Source organism: Rhinolophus sinicus, chromosome 11, assembly GCF_057876585.1.
Source record: "Rhinolophus sinicus isolate RSI-liver-muscle chromosome 11, RSI-T2T, whole genome shotgun sequence".
Classification (NCBI taxonomy): domain Eukaryota; kingdom Metazoa; phylum Chordata; class Mammalia; order Chiroptera; family Rhinolophidae; genus Rhinolophus; species Rhinolophus sinicus.
Window position 1 is genome coordinate 1736497 of NC_142511.1, and position 22524 is coordinate 1759020.

Below are 22524 nucleotides of genomic sequence, written 5' to 3' on the forward strand. Positions count from 1 at the left end.
GGCTAATGTATTTAAAAATAAGTGTAGTTTTGCAAGAATTTTCTTGGTCTGCCATTTTCAGGGTACATAAAAATTATGTGTGGGCTGTGGTACATGAGTTGTCAGCCTCCCCTTCCCTCACCAAAGTCGTGGTTTGTTTTGTAATTACAGAAAAACCACCGCATTTTCGTATGAAATCACATCTGGATTATGTGGCATAAAACTTTCCTTCTTCAGGCAGAATTAGGGGAGTAAAGCTTGAATGTCACTGTGTCTCCTCTTATCTGGCACAGGTCTCGATGCAAAGGGAACTGGGGATCAGAATCAAGGCAGGACAGCTGCTGTGAGCCTCAGGAAGGAAATAGATTAACAAATGAACGTAAATTAGGTTTATTTTACTTACCAGGGCAAGCCTGGAATTCAAAGGGATACTCAGTGGTGCGCTTCCGTTTTTCCTCATGTCGGTAACAGCAGGCTTTGCCCACACTAGGAAATCTCGTGGATGGAAGTATGTGGATGCTGAAGCCTGTAGTACAATGCAGCCAAGAATCTAGTCCATATGAAAGTATGTAACCCCTAAACATTTGAATATATTCCATCGATGAAACCACCCATGTGTTGATATTACCTTATAAGGATGTTTAAAGGTCCATGTATTTTTGTCGCCCAGAGTCAGCGTTAGCTGTGATAAAACAAAGAAAATTCTTGCAAAACTACACTTATTATTTCAAATGCCTGTTTTTTTAGAGTCGTATGCTTGAGAGGTAAGCAGATTCAAAATGCTTGCCGTATACTGAAAGGGTCCTGGTTTCAATGAGAAATCCTCCATTGGGAAGTTTGTGTCGCCAAGGTTTTGCTGGCTTGTGTTGCACTGAGCGAGAGGATGTCTGGTTATACAGTCGCTCCTCTGGAAGCTCTCACTTCAGACCTTTGCCCGTGTGAATTCTGGGAAATCAGGCATAGGCTGAGACGACCCAGCTGTTCAACCCCCTCATTCGCCCTTTTCTGCTGCGCTGTTTGTGAAGGATGAAACGTAACTCTCTCGTCTTCTCTCCAACCGCTCTAGGTATCAAACTGGTTTGGAAATAAGCGAATCCGGTACAAGAAGAACATAGGTAAATTCCAAGAGGAAGCCAATATTTACGCAGCCAAAACGGCTGTCACCGCTACCAATGTGTCAGCCCATGGAAGCCAAGCTAACTCGCCCTCAACTCCCAACTCAGCTGGTTAGTTTTTCCTTTGATTTGGGGGGAGTGTGCTCCGATTTTATACTTGTTTCTCCTGCATCGGGGGTTTTTCTTTCATGCTTTAGGTTTCTGGTTGGTTGGTTTCTGTATTTGACTCTCCTCTGGGTTGTTGACGGCCCTGTGGGTTTTTCCTTTCATTTCCACAAAGCTGTGATACTGTTTATGAGATGGGCTGGCCTACAGGTATGCGCTGATGTGTCTAGTTAAGGTACCGTGGTTGGTTTGGATGACAAGACCTCTGAATTCTCCTTTCAGAGATGCCAGTGAGAAAGCTAGAGCTGATACTTAGCCGTGGTCCCCAGGGTCCGAGCATTTAATCTGTTTCCTATCCAGTTTTCACCCCTGTGTATTTTGCTGTTCCCATCACATAATGTCTGAGTCGCCTACTAGCGTGCATTCTATGCGTGAATGTTCGTTCTGCTAGCAAGTATCTCATGAGAATGTTCTGGTCTGCAAAGCCAGACTGGGATTATTTCTATACATTGTTTATATGTTATTCTTGACTGTTTTATTTTGTGGGTTTTCTTTATGTAAACCACAAAGGAAATTGCTAGTCATTAATTCAGATTATTCAGACTCCAGTTTTTATGTTATAATATCAGTCATGTGCTATGCTATTGGTTTTTTGCATTGTATCACTAATTTCAGAGTTTAGGCTAACGAAAAATACTTTTGGGTGTGCCTTATATCAATAGTTCTGAATTTTTCACTTGTGAAAACAACATAGTCAGTAATGCATAAAATATAACTTTAGTGTTTGCATGCTATGAGGACATGCTGGTACTTTTTTAAAAGGGAAAAACGAGAAATACTTCCTCATTAAATAAGTTTGGTCTCAGATGCTGACATTTTTCCCCACAATGAGCAGATGCATTGGTTTGCACTGGGGAAGGGGGGGGTGCACGTCTGTGAGAATGGGTGCCTCTAATTTTAAAGGGTCACACATTTAAGTATGTTAGATCATACTGTGATTTAAAAAATTGAATTTCCAACATGGTTGGGGGTATGTGGTGGCTTTGACCCCAAAGCTTGTTTGTTCACTAAAATCAGTTTTCATTGTAGTGGTGGGGGTTGTTGGACATACATAACACTCCATGCTCACGTCTCCCGGGAGCTTCTAGATGTACAAATACTCATCGTTACGCTGCGGTTCTCCAGGCTGGGGCGCTACCATTGAGAGAGGCCCGTTGAGAGAGGCTTTTAAACATGGCTGTGGGAAGACAGCAGTAGTCAACCCGCTTTTATTTTTCCCAGCACGCCAGGTTGGGGAATTATGAAGAGCATATGTGCCGTCTGCGGGTTGTCTGTGTGTGTGTGTGTGTGTGTGTGTGTGTGTGTGTGTGTGTGTGTGTGTCTTTCCTTCTTTGCCCATCGTGGTATGATTGACAATGCACTGAGGCTAACAGGTTCAAGAACCAGAGTTTCCTTCATCCCCAGCTGGTCCATTATTAAGCACTTCAGTCCCAGCAACACTAGTTGAATCGCACTGCGAGGCAGACATTTTCCCTCGTCTCTTTGGAAGAAGTACAGTTTTGTCAACATTAGCAAAAACACACGCAACTCTCCTGCAAAGGTTATCATAATGCAAAACAGATATCAAATGACTTTTTTCTGTCCCTCATGTGTCTGCATCGCAGATGGCTTCGCGTGATTTATGGCGAGTCCTTCGACAGGCCCTGAGGACTCCCTGCGTTACTGCATCCGTAACTTTTTCTTCTTTCCGAAAGCACTTAGAAGGAGAAAAGCAAGCATGTGAACCCCCTATCTGCACTTAAGAATTATGTCGGGTCTCTTGGAATGTCACTCTGTGATCACCGTTTTCGAAGGAATTTTTCTGGTGACTTCAGCTTCACGTGACGACGTTGAGCCCCAAGTAAATCATTATGGAAAATGTGAGCGAAGCCTTCCCGTTGCAATTAAGGTGTTGGAAACAATACTCAGAGGATCCCCTCTGTAGGGCTTTCTCTACATGGGGACAAAAGAAACCCCTGTTATGTATGGTCCACGGCATGGAGCTGTGACGGATAAACGTTTCATCAGGAAAACTGACAAATGGGCCTTGCTGTATTTCCTGTTGCTCTTAACGCGACCCAAATCACTGCGCAGACAAAGGGAGAACTGTAAAGCGTGCACACTCCTCACGTAGGGGGTTTCTAATATCGGGTCAGCCGTTCGATAATTCGAAAGGATAAATGATCGTGAACATGGGCAGCGCGTTTTAAATAAAAGGTTAATACACAAAAAGACATTGTAGCTGAGCTTGAAGTCTAGAGTTCTGGAAGCTGGGAACGTTTTATGTCCTAAAGGTCAGCACAGGGTTTTCTGGTTTTTTGTTTCCAGAAGCTTTTACCAACTACAAATATTCATTTACACTCCAAGGAAGATCCTCTGCAAGTAAATATTCTTCCCTCTAGAGGCTTCTGTATGAACAGCAGTACTTCAGTACCTTTGTTTAGGCCACTTCTAAATATTCCTGTTTGTTGCCATGTGCCGAGCCCCCGATTTCCTTAAGCATAATTCATAAAAACCACTCAGAACTGGACCTGGGAGAATTAGGGAGCATTTAGACGTACTTGGCAAACACCGTGTTTTACACCAGTGGGTTAAGCAAAGTGGACGGAGCAGAGAGGAAGCCGAGAAGGAAGACATGGAAATTCAGTTTTGAAAAACAAAGTAAAACTGGGGGCCAATGGAAGCAATAGTTATAACCCTGGGTCCACAGTTCTTCTGGTGTGACCCTGAGGGGTATATTCTCAATTTCCTATTTGGGGTGAGATTATAAAAGCAAGAATTAAGATCTCAGAAAAATGGGACCTGTTGGGAAGGTTGGAGAATATTTTAATGTCCAAGAAGAACGCAATTGGCTGTGTGTCACTGAAGGTTGCCGTGACATAACATCTCCGTTAGTTTTTTATCAGGATCTTTGATTGGCTAAGCAGCCCTGTGCTTCCTGGGGATCAGCACCCCCAGATTTTAATTATTTTGCTTAGCTGCACACTCATGTCATGACACGGGCAGTTTCTACCTTGGAAGTTCTGCCCCTGGCACTGTTTAGTTGCCGGAAGCCTGACCATTGTGTATATTCATATTGCGGAGGTTGGTGCTTTTCTGGGTTGGTGGAAGATCGTCGTATTACAACCCTGGCCACCTGCTTCCTAGAAGAGTTTCTGTGTAGTTCGCACTGATGAGAACAGGTCACTTATCCACGTTGGCCGACTGACACGTCTAGGAAACCCCCAGGAACCTTTGTAACTTCGTGAAAGGATGTCTCCCACTGCTGTTCTCCGCTGTGTTTCTCTCCCTTCGATATCTAAGTGGAAAATAAAAGCACAGCCTGGAGCTGGAACTCTAGAACCCCGACCGGCACACCCACCCAAGGCATTTCACATTGAACCAGACAACGCTTCCCTGTTTCACTTCTGCATGAACAGAAAGTAATACTGACTTTCAATTTGGGGGCAGGGAAGAATCGTAGCATCTAGAGAGGCAAGCATGAGACAGACTCCAGCTTGACGTCCCCAGAGGCTCTCTCTTCTGAGCCTCTGAGTGGTGTGGGGTCCACTGCGATCCCGCTGCCACCTGTCTGTCCAGTTTTTATTTCTAAGCTGCAGACCTTAGACAGCACTTCCATACATCTGCTTCATAAAAATGCTGAGACATAATGAGCGAATACTTTAAACACGCCAAGTCCCTTAGGAAGAAAAAGTAAGTCCGTTCTTGTTCTAGTCATTGGTGCTCCCCTGGGGAGCTCACCCGCCAGGGGACATTCTGCAATGTTGGCAGGCGTTTTGGGTTGTCACAATTTGGGGTGGTAGGTGCTATGGCAACGAGTGGCTAGATGCCAGAGACGTGGCTGACCATTGTGCAATCCTTGTGACATTGCCCCACAACCAAGAGCTATCTAGCCAAAGTGTCAGTAGTGCCCGGGAGAAGAATCCTTGCCCTAAGTGAAAACTTTGTCATTAGTAGTCTGTTTTTTGGATTATGAAGTTAATTGGTTTTTTCTCCCTGCACAAATGGAAGCCTCTTGAAATTTCTTTAGATATACAGTCTTCGGGAAGTTGTCTCATGAGAATGGATGTTAACACGTCGTCACATACATCATCATGGTTGCCTGAGCGAATGCGGTAGAACCCATAGGTGACCCGTTGTCTCCTCTTTGTCTAGTTGAGTGCAGGTTGGCGCTCTACCTGCCCTGAATGTCTGGATGGCAGCTAGTGCGAGCCCGTTGCCTCCCTTTCCACGCCAAATTCCGAACCTTTTATGTAGCAAGCACACCTCAAAGCATGCTTCTACCATGTTTCCCCGAAAATAAGACCTAGCGGGACCATCAGCTCTAATGCGTCTTCTGGAGCAAAAAGTAATATAAGACCCAATCTTATTCTACTGTAATATAAGACCGGGTCTTTAATATAACATAGCATAATATAATATAATACTGGGTCTTATTTTACTATAATATAAGACTGGGTCTAATATAATATAATATAATCCCGGGTCTTCTATTAACTTTTGCTCTGAAGAACGCATTAGAGCTGATGATCTGGCTAGGTCTTATTTTCGGGGAACACGGTAGTAATTGCTGGTTATTTTACGGCCACTCACAGGTAAGGATCCCAGTTGACCTTGCCTGCAAGCCAGGGGATTCTGTTTTAGTTCTGTGAGAATCCCACAGCACGGCTGGCGAGGCCAATTATTACTGTCTGGGTTACGCCCTTCCCAGGTCACCACCCCCATGATAAGTTCTTTCCACCTTGCGGTGCCTTCCCCTCATTGTTAGATTTCTGGGCGAACTTCTTTCTGCTCTTTTGTGGGCAGCGGGTATCCTCCCTCAGCGCAGTCACTGCCCCTGGATACGAATCAGAGTCAGAAGCCCTGGTCGTGCTGTGCACACGTCTGGAGACACTGAAATGCCGAGACCACAAAGTCAGGAGCGTGGGGACATTCCTGCAGTTGGTGGTCTGAGTCAGACTCATCGGTACAGGAAGCCCATTGAGATGTGCATGTTTATCTCTGCCCATTAGGCGGCAGGCATATTTATAATGTATCTGTGCACATAGATTTTTAAAATCATCTGTGTTGATGGCCATGTAAATCTTGTAAACGCACATTCCAGGTCTCTGTGTTCTGGGGACACCACGTTACCTGGCATCAGGGTAGCCGTTGGCAGCCTCTCCCAGCTCTCAGGGTGTGTGCTCTTTCCCAGTAAAGCATCAGCCAAGCACCTAGAGTGTGTATTTATTCCAGGGTATTTGACAGGGAGAGAAGTAGAATACCTGGGCTTCCAACTGAACACTCTGGGGAGAGCAAAAACTCCGATATCACATAAACAATTGTAACCTGGTTTCTGGGAACTGACTCTTTTGTTCTGAGGACATTTAAATGGGAGCGTATGTTTTAACACTCGTGATAAAAAGGTTTTTATTATTTAGGTTGTATTTCTGTGATTAAAAGCAAGATTTGAGAGGGACGTGACTAGGGCACAGAGGCCTGGGGACTGTGTGTCACCATGCCACTGTGACCGTGCCACACTCTGCTTCACCCCCATGTTGGGAGGACTGACCTCTCTGAACTTGGCCTAAGACCCAGCTTTTCTAATTCCTTCTGGATGAGCTACACAGAAATGTGTGCCAACGAGGCAGGGTGTTTGCAGAGCTAGGGGGACATCACAGTTCCTCGGGTGTGCCCGGTCGCCCCCACCCCCAAGAAAGCATTCCCACGAGAAGTGGGTGAGAGGGGAGGGTCAGTGGACGTAGCACAATGGTTGGTGCTTCCTCACGTGTGGATGAGCGTCTCAAAGAACAGAAGAACGGAACCGTTTGTTCCCTTGAGGTCGTCCCCAAGTGAACTGTCCTCAAGTAGAGCCTTTGCTTCCTTGCAGTGGCTCTTGCCTTTGAAGTGGGAGTGTACAATCAGTAGTGAAGCACAGAGCAGAGGCAGAGTTTAGCTGCATCACTAGGGAAGTGGGCCGTCTACGGAAAAAAGACAAGCCTTCCGTCCTGCTTAGCAGCAGCTCTTCCGTGAGGCAGGACGGCTCTCCAGGAGAGGCCAGACCCCGTCCCGGGAGCAAAGCAAGTGTCCGAGCTGAGGCATGAATCCTGGCTGGGCAATTCCACACGGTTGATGGCTGTCTCCGCACAGGAGGGCAAGAGGGCAGTTTGAACACTTAGAGTTGGAAACAGCAGAGTGGAACTGACCTGGGTCCCTGAGGTCTCTCCTTTTCCAGGCTAACGTCATGTTTTAACCCAATCTTGCACGTTGAGCTTTCTCTCCTCATGCGCTGAGCTGCACGATGACTTCAGAATAATCTTCAGCTTTTCCACACCCTCGGTGTAGGTGGAGGGTGGGCGAGGTTCCCCCAGTGAAACCAGGGGCATCTGGGTGGTGCCACGATGGACCTAAAGGCTAACTCTCTGAGAGAAGGTTCCATCTCTGGGAGGTGAAAGCGGTGGTTAACTGCTGCTCTTGAGGCCCACTTATTATTATTAGCTTTAGCACTAGCGTTTCATGCATGCCTGAGTATTTCTGGCCCATTATTCTGTTCCGTCTCCCTCCATAATGGCAGGCAGCAGGGAGGGGCGGCTCACTCTCCCGTATTCTGCCCATCCTGGGGGCTCTCTGGGGCCGTTTGCCACCCAGCGAGGAACTTGACCTTTTTTCTAGAAATCGTCCGTGTCAGGGGACTCGTATCCCAGGGCCAGCCCCAAAGGGGCATTGCCCTCGGCAGCCCCCTCCCTGGGTGACAGGAGGTGGGTCTGGCAACGGTATGTTTAGCGTCCCGCTGAGCAGGTCACGGCTCCATGGTGGTGGCAGACGTATCGCTGAGCAGCCACGTTCTCCAGCTGTGGTCCCCGGGCCAACCCTAGGCTTTCAGAGGCAGGAAAGAGAGACCTTCAGCCTGGAGACTGTCTCCACTTCAAGTAGGCGAAGTGGAGAAGAGTAAACGTTCCCCTTCTCCGCGTGACGGTGCTCAGAGGAGGCAGGCGACCGGCCTAGGCTGTGGCTTCACGTAACACGCGCGATGTGCACCCTGTTTTGCTTGTTCTGTGCTTCATGCTACTAACCAGACTCTGTCGACGTTGTTTTAATTTTGGTTTTTATTTGCGGGGGTTGCTTTGCATGTCATTCTTCCTCTTGGCTGTTAGTTGCGGGGGTGGAGCCTTTTCCTTTCTGTGATTCAGGTGCCTCACTCTTTCCTTTCCAGGTTCTTCCAGTTCTTTTAACATGTCAAACTCTGGAGATTTGTTCATGAGCGTGCAGTCACTCAATGGGGATTCTTACCAAGGGGCCCAGGTTGGAGCCAACGTGCAATCACAGGTAGGGACCCAGCCCATGTGCCGCCAGGTGAATGCATTGGGGCCCAAGAGCCTCAGTCGTATTGGCTGTTCCCGCTTCTGCCCAGAAAGAGAGAGAGAGAGAGAGAGGAAGAGAGAGAGAGAGAGAGGTAGAGAGGGAAGTGTAGAAACAAAACCTTACCGTCAGCTAAACCAATTTGCAACAAAAACACCCATTGCCGTGGGGACTCTCGTCCACACTTCGTGAATGCATTTGGCTCTGGCTTGTCAGTCATGCTAGGGAGGCGGGAAAGGAGCAGGAAGCAGAGGGTGAGGTGACCAAGACTTGTCAGGCAAGTGGAACCAGCGTATTCTTTGTTCACGGAAGGGAAAGGGAGGAAGTGTTGAGTGCATTCATCGTCTCACTTTCCAGGTGTCCCTCCTGCCGTGGGTTTCCCACACTCAGTGTTTGCCCAACACGGAGGTAATTATGAGTAGCCAAGGCCGGAGCACCTCATGTGTCCACTGAAGCTTTCCAAACACCCGGCCGGGTTGACTGAGCACCCCTTCTCGGTTTCCTGAAGGTCAAGGGCTTGGGTTCTGGTGATGAGTCTGAGTTCACGTTGGGAAGCAAAACCAAGTTGTGTGCTGTGCGCACCCCGTGCTCCCCCATGAGCAGCTCACCTTCCCTGCACCTCAGGAAGCCATCCTGCGACCTCAGCATGGAGCCCGACGGCAGAGGGGAAGGGAGAGTGCTGGGCCAGCATTACTGGGGGATTTCTGAGCCACGCAGTCCAGTTTCCCACTCTGCATGTGGGACTGGAAGCTTTCCATGCCTGCAATAGACCAAGTGGCCAGCTTCCCCACTCAGGAAACTGCCTACACACAAGTTTGAGAAGATCTGGTCACACTTTGGCCAGCTGACCAAACAACTGCCACCGTCTCAGTCCTCAGACAATCCCGCTGTCTCTGTGGTGGCTGGCCGAGTCCCCTCTATACAGAACCTTGACTTTTGGGGGATCCCCAGCAAAAGACACTATATAGGATGGTCTGTAGGGAAGGGAAAATGCCTTCACTCCCTGCCCTCCACCCCCGTCTACTGCCCCAAACCCTACCATCTTGTGTAGCATCGTTGACTGATTGCAGTGGTGGGAGCCCCGGCTGTGTGTTACCTTTTCACTGTGCTACTTGCGGAACTCAGACACAATACTGGGTTTGGCTCATGCAGGAGGCCCAGCCTCCTCCTCCCGGACCCCTCCCAGGAAGACTGTCTCCAAAGTGACGCCGTTGACGTGCCACGGCCGCACGGTGTGTGTGTGATGCTGCTGTGCCTCATGGCCCTGCGTCCCCTGACTAATCTCCTCTCTGTTGTTCATCTGTTTAGGTGGATACCCTTCGCCATGTTATCAGCCAGACAGGAGGATACAGTGATGGACTCGCAGCCAGTCAGATGTACAGTCCACAGGGCATCAGTGTAAGAAAACCAGCCCCCTTTGTTCTGCTGCACCCCTACCAATGATTTCAAAGCCCAAGGGCTCCCAGTGCCACTTAGTAGGACTTATCTCAGCTTTCCGGTCACCTCGTTTCTTGCTTCTGTATCGGTCATGCCGTCGGCAGCTTTCTACCCACAGAATGAGTGGGGATTGGGCGGCTTCATGCCCGCAGCTGGCGTCCGGGGCTGTCATACGCGATCAGTGTTTGTATGGCACCTGCGGCCACATGCCTTCAGCTGAGAGGAGCTGCTAAACAGGTGACACCTTGTACAACAGTGCTAGGAAATGTCACCACAAGCTGGGCCTGGGAACTCGGGGAGGAAAACCGGTAGCCAACATCCATTGCATCCAGGTCTATGGTCTTAAAAAAACACCTTTCTCCAATCTGTTGAGGGACAATGAAAAAAAAAAAAAAAAATTAGCACAGAGGCTGGGTACATTGAAGGGATGGGAGGGGTGCAGACCACCTTCTCCTGGTGCTCGGGTGTGCTGGCGGCCCTGACTAGCATGAAAATTCTTAGCGACAAGCTGTGTCACACAGAGTGAAATCGATCAGACAGACCCAAGGAGAACCGAGTGTAGGTTTGGGACAGCAATCCAACTTGATTTCTCAGATCAATCGTCTGCCGTCTCAGCAGTGGTGACAGCAAGCTGGGACGAGAGGGCAGCCTGGAAAAGGAGGCTGTTCTTTGCATTAGGGTGATTTCCTGGGCTTTTCAAGGTCGCGGGAAGCTCTGGAGGAACTGTGGGCGGAGCACGATTGAAGAAAACTATTGTCGGTGGCGATGATTATTCATTTATCTTGTGGTTGTTGTTGCTACAATTAAAACAAATTTGGGATGGAAGGAAGGGAAGGTAGGCATGATGCTTTAATGTCGTCCTAGTCCGTATTAATTGAGGTACAGTGTCTGCAGTGAAGGAGGTGATGAGTCCTTCACTGTGCGTTGGTCAAATCATACGTGACTGTGGCAGCCTCGAAGGAATTGAGAGAGTACCAGCTTCTTCATCAGCTGGGGAATGGGAGGAAGCCTCAGGGGTCCTTGGCCTAGAGAAGAGTTGGGCGGCCCATACTAGCTTTAGACACACTGTCGTCCCTGAGAGAGACTGGATTCGTCATGAATGGTCCACCTAATGGGAGTAGGATAAGGTCCCTGAGTAGAAGATTCAGAGAAACACATTTCGCTCCCACATTTGATGGGCCTTTCTCACAGTCAGAGTTGTGCAGAGAAGGGATTGGCTGCCTCTGGAAGTCACGAATTCCCCACCCCCGGGGCAGTGAGACGTGGAGGGGCTACGCTGTACGTGGCGGTCAAGAACCCCGGCGGGAGTGTCGTGATGACCGTTCAGGCCCCTTCCAATTAGGAATTCTTTCTTTTCTGCCTTCTTGAGGCAGAATCCCATCCGAGTTGATGTAATATTTAACAAGTCCCTCTGGGAGGGAAGCAGAGAGCAGAGCGGATCCTGTTTGGTATACTCTGAAAGGTTATGTCCCTTTTCTAGAAAGGATTTCCAGAGCACAGCGACCCTTCGTTCTTGTGCTTATATGAGTTGTTATTCCCGTATTAATGGCTGACTGGCCGGAAACCTGCCTACAAAAATACAAGAGGCCATGATGGAGAAGTATGTCCTCAAAAATAGATTCCAGATGAATTACGTGGCTGTGTGGGGGGGGGGAGAAGCGGGGGGGGGGGTCAAGCACAGATGCATTTACACATTTCCTGAATCTTTTTGAGATGTAAGATAGATTTTTCCAGAAAGAGCTCTGCTTTTGTGTAAGTGTGGGGATGAGAGTGTGGGCACATTCACAAAGGGAACTGAAGAAAGTCTGTGTGACTGGGCAGGAAATGGAGCCGACCGGTCTGCTGTTCGGCATCTTTCTTTCCTAATCGGGTGCAGAAGAGCGCAGCCCTCGGACTCGGGGGGCGGGGGATCAACATGGACCCCTCTGACGTCATCTGGCAGGCTGGGAATCATTTCTGAAATAGTGTAACCAAACATGTGCAGACAATTACGTCGGATTACATAAGCCCACCACAAAAACGGGGCTTGAAAATGCCACTTGAAAGAGTTTCTCATTTTGCACTATTTTTTTTTCCCTGTGAACTGTGTTTATTTTATTTCTGGGTCTTTAATATGCAGGGTAAATGAATCAAAGGCTGATCGTGACATGATATGTTCCTTTGGTATTAATTTTAAATCATGCCACCTGCCGGAGACTGAGCTTGTTAGAGCGAGATGGATTTTTAGATGGTGGCATGAGACATAAGACATGTGTGTGTGCAGAGTGGGGCTGTGGCTGCCGGGAGAAGAAAGGGAGGGAGAGATGGAGGGAGACTAGAAGAGACAAGCACAGGAATGAAAGGTTCGAGCCAAGAAATAAAAATAAACAACTTCTAAACCCAAGGCAGCAGTGGAATTCCCAGCTGGGCTCTGGGTTGTGTTTCATTCCCTGGAGGACGTTTTCTGGGCAGCCTTCATCGGCTGCCTTGGCCGGCTTTTCACAGCACCCGTATGTTGCCCAACCAGCATCTATTTAAGTCCTACACAGTTCAGACCATTTGGCCTTGACTAAGACCACATAGTAATGGGGTCACAAGGTGCCGTGGGAAGAGCCCTGTACCGGGGATTGGGAGGCCGGTCCCGGTATGTGTGCCCAGAGGTGGGTGTCGAATCTGTTGTACAAAACGGGACCAGGAGCACCCAGCCTTATTACCGCAAGGGCTGCTTTAGGGAAAATGCGACAATAAGTGGGAAAGGCCTTGCAAAGCATAAATCGTTCCATGTGAATGCAGTATGAAATGTGATAAGTGGAAACTTTCTAATTTGACCTTTTTCTCCTCTGTCGTGAGCAGTTTTCACAGTAGGTAGCTCCTGGTGAGGATAGGTTAGGACACAACTGTCACTTTTTCCCTCTTCTGACGGAAAGGTATGCTTTTGAGGTGGGTAAGGACTTCTGCAAGGCCTAAGGACCCCCTCCTTAGCCACGGCGAGCGTTAAATTATACCTTCTTAAGTACTTTGTGTTCTCCAGTGACAACGGCGACACTTACTAGGTTTAGAGTGGCAGCAAGTAATGGAGGTAGATTATTCCAGTTCTCTGTCAGTCAGACGTGCTGAATGATGCCTTCGCTAGCACGTCCATTCTGTCCTTTCCGTTCCCACCACCACCATCGTAAACAGTTCATTAGCTAGACGGCTGTGATTCTTTCCTAATCACTATGGCCGCCTGCCGTTAGCGCCTCCTTTCTCCGGCACGCACCCCTGAATTGTGTCCTTCCTTGCTCGCTCAGAAGTCACCAGTGCCTCTGTGCTGCCCACCGAAACAAGCTCAGGCCGTGGGGCTGACCCCCAGGCTCCCCCACTCGGGCCCCATCTGCCTGTCGTCCAGGTGACCGCCCATGCCAGTGAGTGCAGCCAGCTCCCCCTCCCCGGTGATGCCCTCTCCTACGTCCGCTCATGGTGCCATCTGCACACGTGGCCTGTCATTCCCACACCACTGGCCCTCCTGCCTGTTTTCAGAATCACACTCTCCCACGTCCACTCCCTGCTGCGTCGTCTTCTCCTGGGGCTCTTGTTCTCTTCTCTGCACTTTATCTTTCACACACTTACCTTGTGCTCTGGGGACGTGCGCGGACGTACCTCGTTGGTCTCCATGCCTCTCCCTCCCGAGTGTGTGTGTGGTTCTAAACGGCATCTATGAATTGCTCAAAACACATGGGTTGAATGAATAAATCAGGCTGGAGAAGACACTGAATTAAAAAATGCACTTAATGACCAGTGGCCACCTCTTACCCTCAGCTGCGAAGCATCTAGGAACGAGGTTTATTTTCAATGTTTACTAATCCACCAATATCCTGTGTTTTTACTGCGGACGTTCTTAAGTCTTCTTTTTTGGAAAGTTTCTAAACTTTCGGGCCCCTGCAGATTCTCTGAGAGTAAGAGTCCAACCAGCCTTCAATCCCTGAAATTCTAGTGATGACGTTGCCGAGAGAATTATCTCTGCAACCCTTGAACTCCGCCTCCCCTGAGAGAATCCTCTACCAAACCCTGTTTGTGGGACACTGACCGGGAAGCAGCATAGCATGGCTTCCGACAGGGCTCACTGCCGTCTCTGCCAGGCGCGGGGCTGGAACCTCCGTGGACACAGACGGGTGGGAAGTGGGGCCGTCTGAAACGTGGGCACTTGGGTCCTTCCTGCAGCTTGTCATCTGCGGGTCGCTTCACCTCTATTCACCCGTAACTTTTACCAGAGAAGAGAGCTCGAAGGTCCCTTTCAGCTCAGTCGCTCTGGAGTCCTCCAAGCATGGCCTTTGGTTCTTACTCTCAGCTCAGGGACACCAGGCTCCCCTCCCCAGAAACTTCTTGTGTCAGAGTCCTTCTCTGCCTCACCTTCCAGCCTCCCATTGCTTCCCCCTCCACCTGTGCCTCGAGCACTGGAGAAAGACTCGGCGTCACACAAACTTTTCCGAGATTTTCTGGAAGCAGAAAGCATTATTCTTTAGGGATTAAGCTATATATAGACTTTTTTTGTAATTATTTTTAAAGGTGAGTGAAGGGAGTGAGTTCACTCCAGCCCATCTCTAGTGTAAACAGATACCCACCCCTATAAGATTTTTCTTATTCCGGAGTTTTAGTGAAAATGGAAATGTCGTTCTCTCTCTCTGAAGACCAAGTGGCATTAATGTGAGTTTATGATAGAAAAATCTCATTAGTTTTGTGGTAGTGGGAAAACAGATGAAGCTTTTATCTTTGTAAACATAGCATAGGTGCTTTTGGTTTTGGTTTTCTCCCGTGTTAGATGAAGTGAAAACAGAATACTTGCTACGAAAATAAAGTATAAGTCATTAGGACAAAAATAACGTCCTGTTTAAGTGGGCACATTTCAGGCATTTGGATGTCACCAGAGTCGCTTGGTAATACTTGGCCACATGCCATCATCTCAATATTTTCGTAACTACTTCCGAGACACCTCCTTCCACTTAAGTATATATTAATAAGATGGTGCCACATGTAGAATTACAGGCCTGGGAAGCGAGGGTGGTAATTAAAATTCACATGCAAATCTTTAAAAGCTCACTTTAATTATATGAAGTTTTAATTCTCCCCTTTTACAAGCTGAGTTTGAATTTTGAAGGTAGGAGAGCATATCCAAGTGTGCTCGCACTTGGTGCCTCTGGGGACCTTCTCGTGCTGCAGGCAGGGACCGCTGGACAGCCCAGCTGGAGGGGCGAAGGGAGGCCACGCAGCAGGGCTGGGCGTGGCGAGCCAGTGTCGGGAGGCTTTGAAGGCAGCAGGTACTGAGTCCATGGACCTCTGCCTTCAAGAAGGTTCTGGCTGCACTTCCTTTAGGATGGAGCCAAAGGGACACGGAGCCAGCCCCCTTTTGCTTCTCACACAGTGAGGCTTGTAAATCTTCACACCGTATCACCTGAGCATTTGAGACTGAAAAAGCGTTTGCTTTGAACCCACAGTCACTGGAGGAACGAAAACACCCCCGTATTGTGATTTCGTATACAATCCCACATTTTTCCCCACCTGCCGGGGAATGGGCCATAAAGGTGCAGAAAGCGAATGAGAAGAAATCATTCAGAAGCAGAGTGATAGATTCAGGCATTCATTCATTCATCCATTCACTCAATAACCATGTCATCGATAGTATTTTTGACTTTGAGGCTACGTCATACTATACCCAGGTCAAGTTGGAGAAACCCCTGACCCTGAGAGGCTGCAGTGCCATTCGGATGTATGTTAACTTTCCGTCTCATTCAGTGCTTATCTGAGATTAGGTTTCCTGCTCTGGGAATACGAGGGGAAGGGAGCCAGCCCACTCCGCAGTGTGGGAGGAAATCTGAAATGAAGTCACATGGCAGGGGGCAGGGATTCCAGACCAGCCAGACGTAGACTGAGAACCTACCGCCCTCCCCACACCCTACCAAGCAGCCACCCTGTGTCCTCAGAAGAAGCGTCCTTTTGTGGCGGCTCCTTGTCTCTGTAGAAACAACCACAGAGCTTTGCTGATCTGGCCTGGTGATGCGATCGCTCCAAACGTATCACGTTGCTCGTGGGTATGTGGGTGTGCGGACGTGTCCCACCTCTGCCACCGTCTGCCTGTGTGACTGGACAAGTCAGTTTCCCTGCACAGGACGTTTCCTCAACTCTGGGAAGGACAGCTGAGACGATGATGCCTAAGGCCTCTTCCAGTGTCACCTTCGACTTCTAAATCATGATGCTTTTCCATTCCCAAGAAAATACAAGAGGAGGGTAAATACTTCAGAGCTATGAATAAGAGAAATCCAGGGTTTCAGAAGGATTCCCGTGTGTGAGATGGCACTATGCCACTTTCACTGGAATGGCGGTCTTACAGCTTCCTGACCAGTGGAAAATCAGCCTTTCCTAATAGAAAGAGAACTCTTTATTAACAATTAACTGTGTACAGGAAGTTAACTCAGATTAGCATAAAATGTGCTTAAACAATGAAATAATATGGGGGAAGACTCAGAATAGAAGCATATACCTACATCTATTATGGTCCTATTTTCAATGATTTCCAACTCCGTCAGCCGCTAATTCATTGAACCTAATAATTTTCAAGCTCAACTAAGCAGGACCTGGCTCTGAAGTCCTCTCAATGTCTCAGTCTCCATATGAGAACACTAACTCACAGTGTGTATCAAGTCCAGTGCCTTTATAAACGTTCTCATCTCCATTCCATGGAGAGGTTAAGTAGTTTACCAAGGTCAAAGAGCCAGGAAGTGATGGAGCTGGGTGTGGACCCAGATCAATCAAAGTCCACAATCTGTGTCCCTCCCCTTCGTGCAGAGGGAGGCCTGAGTCTCTGCTCCTTAGGCTGAGAGTGAAGGGTTGGTGAGACCCTCCCACTATGAGTCTGTTTTGTTTCCTGGTAATAAAGATTTAGGAGTTTGGCTGAGACGGAAAAGAACTCGGGTCTGACTGTTCTGTTGTGTATCCTTTCAGGGTGGCACACAGGAGGCTTAGACGAGTTGGTTCGTTTATTAAAATTACATCTGGAAATGAGGTAGAAAGCCCTTCGCTTGATATAGTCTTCCCTGCTCTGTTGTCGCACCATAGCTGCTGAGCCAGCATAGCCAGGGACCCCGCGGCCCATCCACGCCAGAGAGCGGACACCTTAGATCAAGTGTCTCTTCCTGGAGAGACTTGGTGATTCAGTAAAGGAGATGGTTAGACGGTTCCGGGAGTGTAGGTGCAAAATACCAACAGAGGTCAACTGTATTTATTTATTTATTTTTATCTGGGGACAGTAAACTGGAAGAAGAGGAAAATTAGGCCTATGAATGGACTAGATGACACATGTTAAATAATGGCTTTCGAGGGTGGAAGATCAGGGTTGGATGAACGGGGGTGTCCGCTGTAGAAGTAACAGTCCCTCCCAGCCCCACAGAAAGGGTAAGACGGGGCTCACCCTCGCTTCCCGGAGCCAAGACGTCCAGCAAGGCGGCCCCTCCTCTTTGTCATCGCTTAACACTTGGCAGTTTTGATAAGTTAAAAGAAGAAGTGCAACAAAATACAAGGACAATATAATACGAATAAAATGGGAAAGATTAAATAGAAGAAACAATGGCAGAGTTTAAATGAAAAAAGAGCTAGGAAATAAGAAAACGGGAGGAATAGGGAGAAAGAATATGCTATTGAACTACGAGCCAATGGAAGGATGAAAATGGCGGGAGAATGGAAACGTTGGGTGGGAAATGGCAAAATGAAGGTTGGAGGCAATCGGGATACACAAGCACGAAGGAGAACAAGAAAAAACCAGCTGGGATGAGTGGTTAAAACAAATAACGTCAGCTGAGCACATCCCCACCACAATTACAGAACAGATCAAGTAGCAATCAAATAAGGGAGTGTTGTCAAGTAGTAAACTAAAGAACAATTAGAAAACAATAAGAATAGAAAATGACAAGGCTAAAATGACATTTAATAATTGCATTAATAGCTAACACTTGGGGCTTCTTCCCCGGTGGTAGGTACTTTATCTGCATTAACTTATGTAATTCAAGTTTATTAAAACAATTAGGACATTTTAAAAATGGAAACAAAAAAGTGAGGAGGCATCAAAACAATAACAACAAAATCAAAGGTTAGTAGCGAGGCCTGCAGATGTCCGTCTTCATTCCTTGTCTGTGTGATTCTTTCTGCTGTTGCACCAAGTACCTGGCCTGGAAATTCCTGTCCAGAACATACGTTCCAGAAGAGGCTGGTGCTATAAATGCCGCTTCTCTCCTTGGCGTGTCCCTGTGAGCTGGGCCTTTTCCTAGAGGCAATTCCTTCCTACACCACACCTACACAGTACGCAGCCTCGGGCTGGGGACGTGGGCTTTGCTGCCTCTTTCCTTCCTCTCCAGGCCCAAGGTTTCTGAAGAGAAGGAGCTTAGTTTTGTATCCAGCCTTCAATTCAGGCCTGGTACATAGTAGGTGCTTCATGTATGACTTTTGAAATGAGCCTGTTGTCAAGAGACTCCTTCCCTGCTCCCTCCCTCCTTCCCAGCAGGCAGACTTGTGGCTGGGCTGTCTGCCGGCCTGGAACCCCCACAGACATGTGCATTTTTGTGTTTCTGCTGTCCCGAGTCTCTCTCGCACAGAAGAATGACGTTTTTCTTTTCATGTATCACAGCTTCGTGCCCATCTTTGACCTCCAACTTATCTATACCTTGTACCATTTCATCTTCACCAACTCACACCAGAAATCTGCTATGGGAATATATTCCGAGACCAGCTCTCTGTTTCTTCTTTCTTCTCTACCCCATGCTGTTTTCTGGGGCAGGTGTTGTCTCAGTGGCCTTGAGCTACATCCATAGTCACTCATTCATTCACTCATTCATTCACTCATTCGTGCAGCAGGCATTTTTTTGACGTCTCTATTAACCAGGTGGCCATTAAGGCAAGGAACATGAAAAGGAGACCCCGTGCCTACTCTCAAGCAACTGCCATCTTGTCTAAGCTGTTTGCTACGTCTCGTCTGCTTCCTTTGACCTTATAAAGGGAAAGGCACCAGATCGACCCTGCTCACAGGTAGTTGTGCTCTGAGGAGGGTTAGGAAGTCAGCTGCCCACTTGTCTTGTCTGGACGAGGGGCCCGGCTGCCGCCATCTTTCTTCCTCACACCTGAGTAGACCGTTAATTGCATCGGCGTCATTCTCAGGGGGTTCTAGAGGTTGGCCAAGACCTACCCACAGACAAGGACCTCCCTGAGATGTGTGGGCTTTCCTGTAACGTGTGCGTGAACGTCAGAGTTCCTTTTTTTTTCCGATTACAAATTCATATTCAATGTAGAACACTTGAGGCACGTAGGACCATCACACTGACGAAAATCACAGCGAACGTTTTGCTCTGCAGACTTGTAGCATCTGTGTGTGCGCATGTGTTGTGGGTGCGGAAAAGTTACCATCATGTTGAAGATGTTCCGTAACCTACTTATTTTACTAAAAATGTTATGAATATCTTCCATATCATTAAATGTTCTCAAACATAACTTTAATAACTGCACAAGGAGCCTGTTACAGGGAAAGTCTGTACTTTGTTTAATCAGTCTCTACTGGGGAACAGTTAAGTGGTTTTCTATTTATTTTACTATTATGAATAATACTGTGGGAAACGTCACAGCACAGAAGACCAAGTGCCTATTTTCTATTATTTCCTTGAATAAATTCCTTGAAATGGAGTTGCTGGGTCAGAGAACGTGAGTGAGTCTAACGCCTTGTGATGAACTGGAAAGTTCGATGCATCTGTCGCCCCCACCCAGCAGCTGATGACCCCCCCCTTCCTTCACACACTCATTGATGATGTCTTAGCAGGTTTTCTATCTTTGTCAATTGTTCAATTATAAAATGGTGCCTCACACTTATTTAATTTTTATTTGTATTTCTTTGGTTACTGGTGACAGTGAACGTTTTTCGTTATGTTTATGAGCTTTCTGCATGTAGTCTTCAAATGTTCATCTTTCTCGTATTGATTTCCAAGAACTCTTACATAATCAGAAACACTTAGAAATTAGGGAAAACTCTATTTCCAAAAGGAGGGGTTTCCCGTGGCCTCAAGGCCCCCAGTCTCATTCTTCTGTCTGTTTCTGTGGAAGGTTCTTCAGCATGAAAGCTGGATTGTTACCCTAGGAAACTTAAAGGCAGATCTGTAAGGAATTCGAGTGTTGATCTTAAAAAAAAAAAAAAAAAAAAAAAAAAATCAACCTGCAATCTGAATTAGCTTGACATTTTCTATATTTCTAGTCTACGAAAAATTCAGGGCTGTGAAATAGAACCTAAGCATTTTCTAAAAGAACCTAGAGATAAATTATAGTCAGATATTTCCTTGAAGATTTTCCATATGCCTAGCATTACCCTAAATAGTAGGAGTTGCCAAATAAGGTCTTAGCTACTTTATAGCCAGGTTAAGAAATAAAACTTCATATATTTTAAAAGCTTTCTGAGGACCTTAGCTGGATGTAGGGCTAGAAAGTGGTCTCTGAGTGAGGGACGAGGTGTTTTCTGTATTTTGGAAGTGGCATCAGTCTCCTGTATCTGCCTTACCATCTATAAGGTGCTGCATTCTCCTGGGTCATTGCATTTTGACATGCCACCGTCATCCCCCCACCTTTCTCTTCCCAACGCCCAAGCCCACAGCACAGCTGGAAATTTTCCACTGCAGAGATTTCTGGGACATTCTAAAAGGAAGAACATTAAAATTTAAAAAGTCAACCCACTCTTATACTTGGCTGCAAATCCCAGAATAACGGAGGGTATCAATACAGCCCCCGACGTTCTCTGGGATGGTGTGAAGTGAAATGCATTCAGAATTCTTGAGTCCGTAGAGTTTTCAGGCTCTTTTTCTCCTGTTGTCAGTGAACAGAATGATCGAAACAAGAACATCTTCCCCTAAATACACCAGGCGTGAGGCAGGCGGGCGCCCCATTCCCCACTGCCCCCCACCTGCCCTGCACTGGCCCTCAGCTTCGCTCCAGTTCTCCCCCAGCCTCTATTAGCCGTAATGACCCTGCAAACACTAAATGGCACTGGAGTGCATTAAGCAGCAAACTCTCTGGTGACATAGCAATTATGGCTCTGAAATAGATTTGGTGCGTCACAGAAGATAAGGGTTTTGAAAGTTTCTGTTGTGATTATAGCCTGTACCTCCCACAAATAATAGGCTTCAAAATAAGAGGCTGCCAGTGCAGCCTTTGTGGCTTTGTCTCCGTGATGGCACGTAAATTGCTATGAATGTCCTCGACGTACTTGAATGTGCCAGTCTCTGGGATGGAGAGCTGGCTCGTGTCTCTCTCTGCGTGGTATGTCATTGTGGCTCTGGTAATCTGGGGTAATGGCTGTCTCCTGGACGGTCGGACAAGTGCGAGGGGCTTTGACGTCCTGCGTGATGGCGCATGACCTCAAGGCGTCCGCCCGAGTCACGGGCGCATTCCGCGTGGAGCACCGGCCACGGGAAGGTGTGGGAAGGTGTGCGTACTCTCTGTGTGCCCTGAGTAAATGATGGCCTTTCATCGAAGCAGAGCCCAATCAGAGGTTATAAAAATAAAATGAAGAAGTTGGGGCTGTGTAGAATCAGCCAATCAGATCACTTACACTGAGAGTAAAAAAAACAACAAAAAATAAAAAACAGTAGCCTTTGCTTGAATTATCCCGATTTGGCTATCGGAGTCAATAGAATTGTTGTCTTAATGCAGCTACTCTTCCCACAGCGTGTGTGCACACACATTTTTTATGTGCTATCTTTTCTAAACGTGAATTACCTCAATAAATACCATGTTTCCCCGAAAATAAGACCAGGTCTTATATTAATTTTTGCTCCAGAAGATGCATTAGAGCTTATGTTCAGGGGATGTCATCCTGAAAAATCATGCTAGGGCTTATTTTCTGGTTAGGTCTGATTTTCGGGGAAACCCGGTACATGTATGATGGGATATGTAGGAATTGTGTGTGTTTTTACACACTGTGTGGACGTGTAGAAGTGAGGACGTGTTCTGGGTTTTGTAGGTCTGAGTGTGGAGTGTGTTTATTCAGATATAAATAGTTTTCTACACTGAGACACTGCTGTTTAGCCAAATTAAGTTGAGCTTATTTTTCTTTGCCTCTGAAACATTAAATAAAACAAATCTTAAGTTTTAACTTCCTGTGTGTACATTGAATGTAAGGAGCCCAGGAGTCTGCGGGACATGGAAACGTGTGTGTGTGTCAGCCTGACTTGCACTTCTGACAGATAAGCAAGCCCCCAGCCCTAAACCTGGGAACGGGCCCAGATTCATAACCTGTGTGAGCCAGGGGAGGCCCCGCCAAACCAGCCTGTGTCTCAGTGTACGTGGCAGCATTACTGCTGGGTCTGAACTAGGAAAGAATGACGCTAAGAAGGTGCCACTTCTGTCCCGTGGCACCAGGCTGGCAGGGTGGCACACGGTGATAGCAAGGCAGTTGATGACCTCGCGGCTGGATTTTGACTGGGCCCCTTGGAGAGCGGTTAGAGTGTGTGGCAGAGAAGGTTGGAGAAAGTGGCTT

At 47.5% G+C, this 22524-nt stretch overlaps 1 protein-coding gene across 2 annotated transcripts in view; it reads left to right on the top strand.

Annotated features, from left to right (window-relative positions):
- The window catches only part of PBX1 (PBX homeobox 1), a 236371-nt gene that overhangs the window by 202203 nt on the left and 11644 nt on the right, over positions 1–22524 (top strand). The window contains exons 7-9 of one of the 2 annotated variants that reach the window (XM_074322423.2): positions 1046–1205; positions 8431–8543; positions 9885–9974. In XM_074322423.2, coding sequence (XP_074178524.1) covers positions 1046–1205; positions 8431–8543; positions 9885–9974 — 363 coding nt within the window. The remainder of the gene's footprint in view (positions 1–1045; positions 1206–8430; positions 8544–9884; positions 9975–22524) is intronic. The other variant, XM_074322425.2, reaches the window with a different exon arrangement.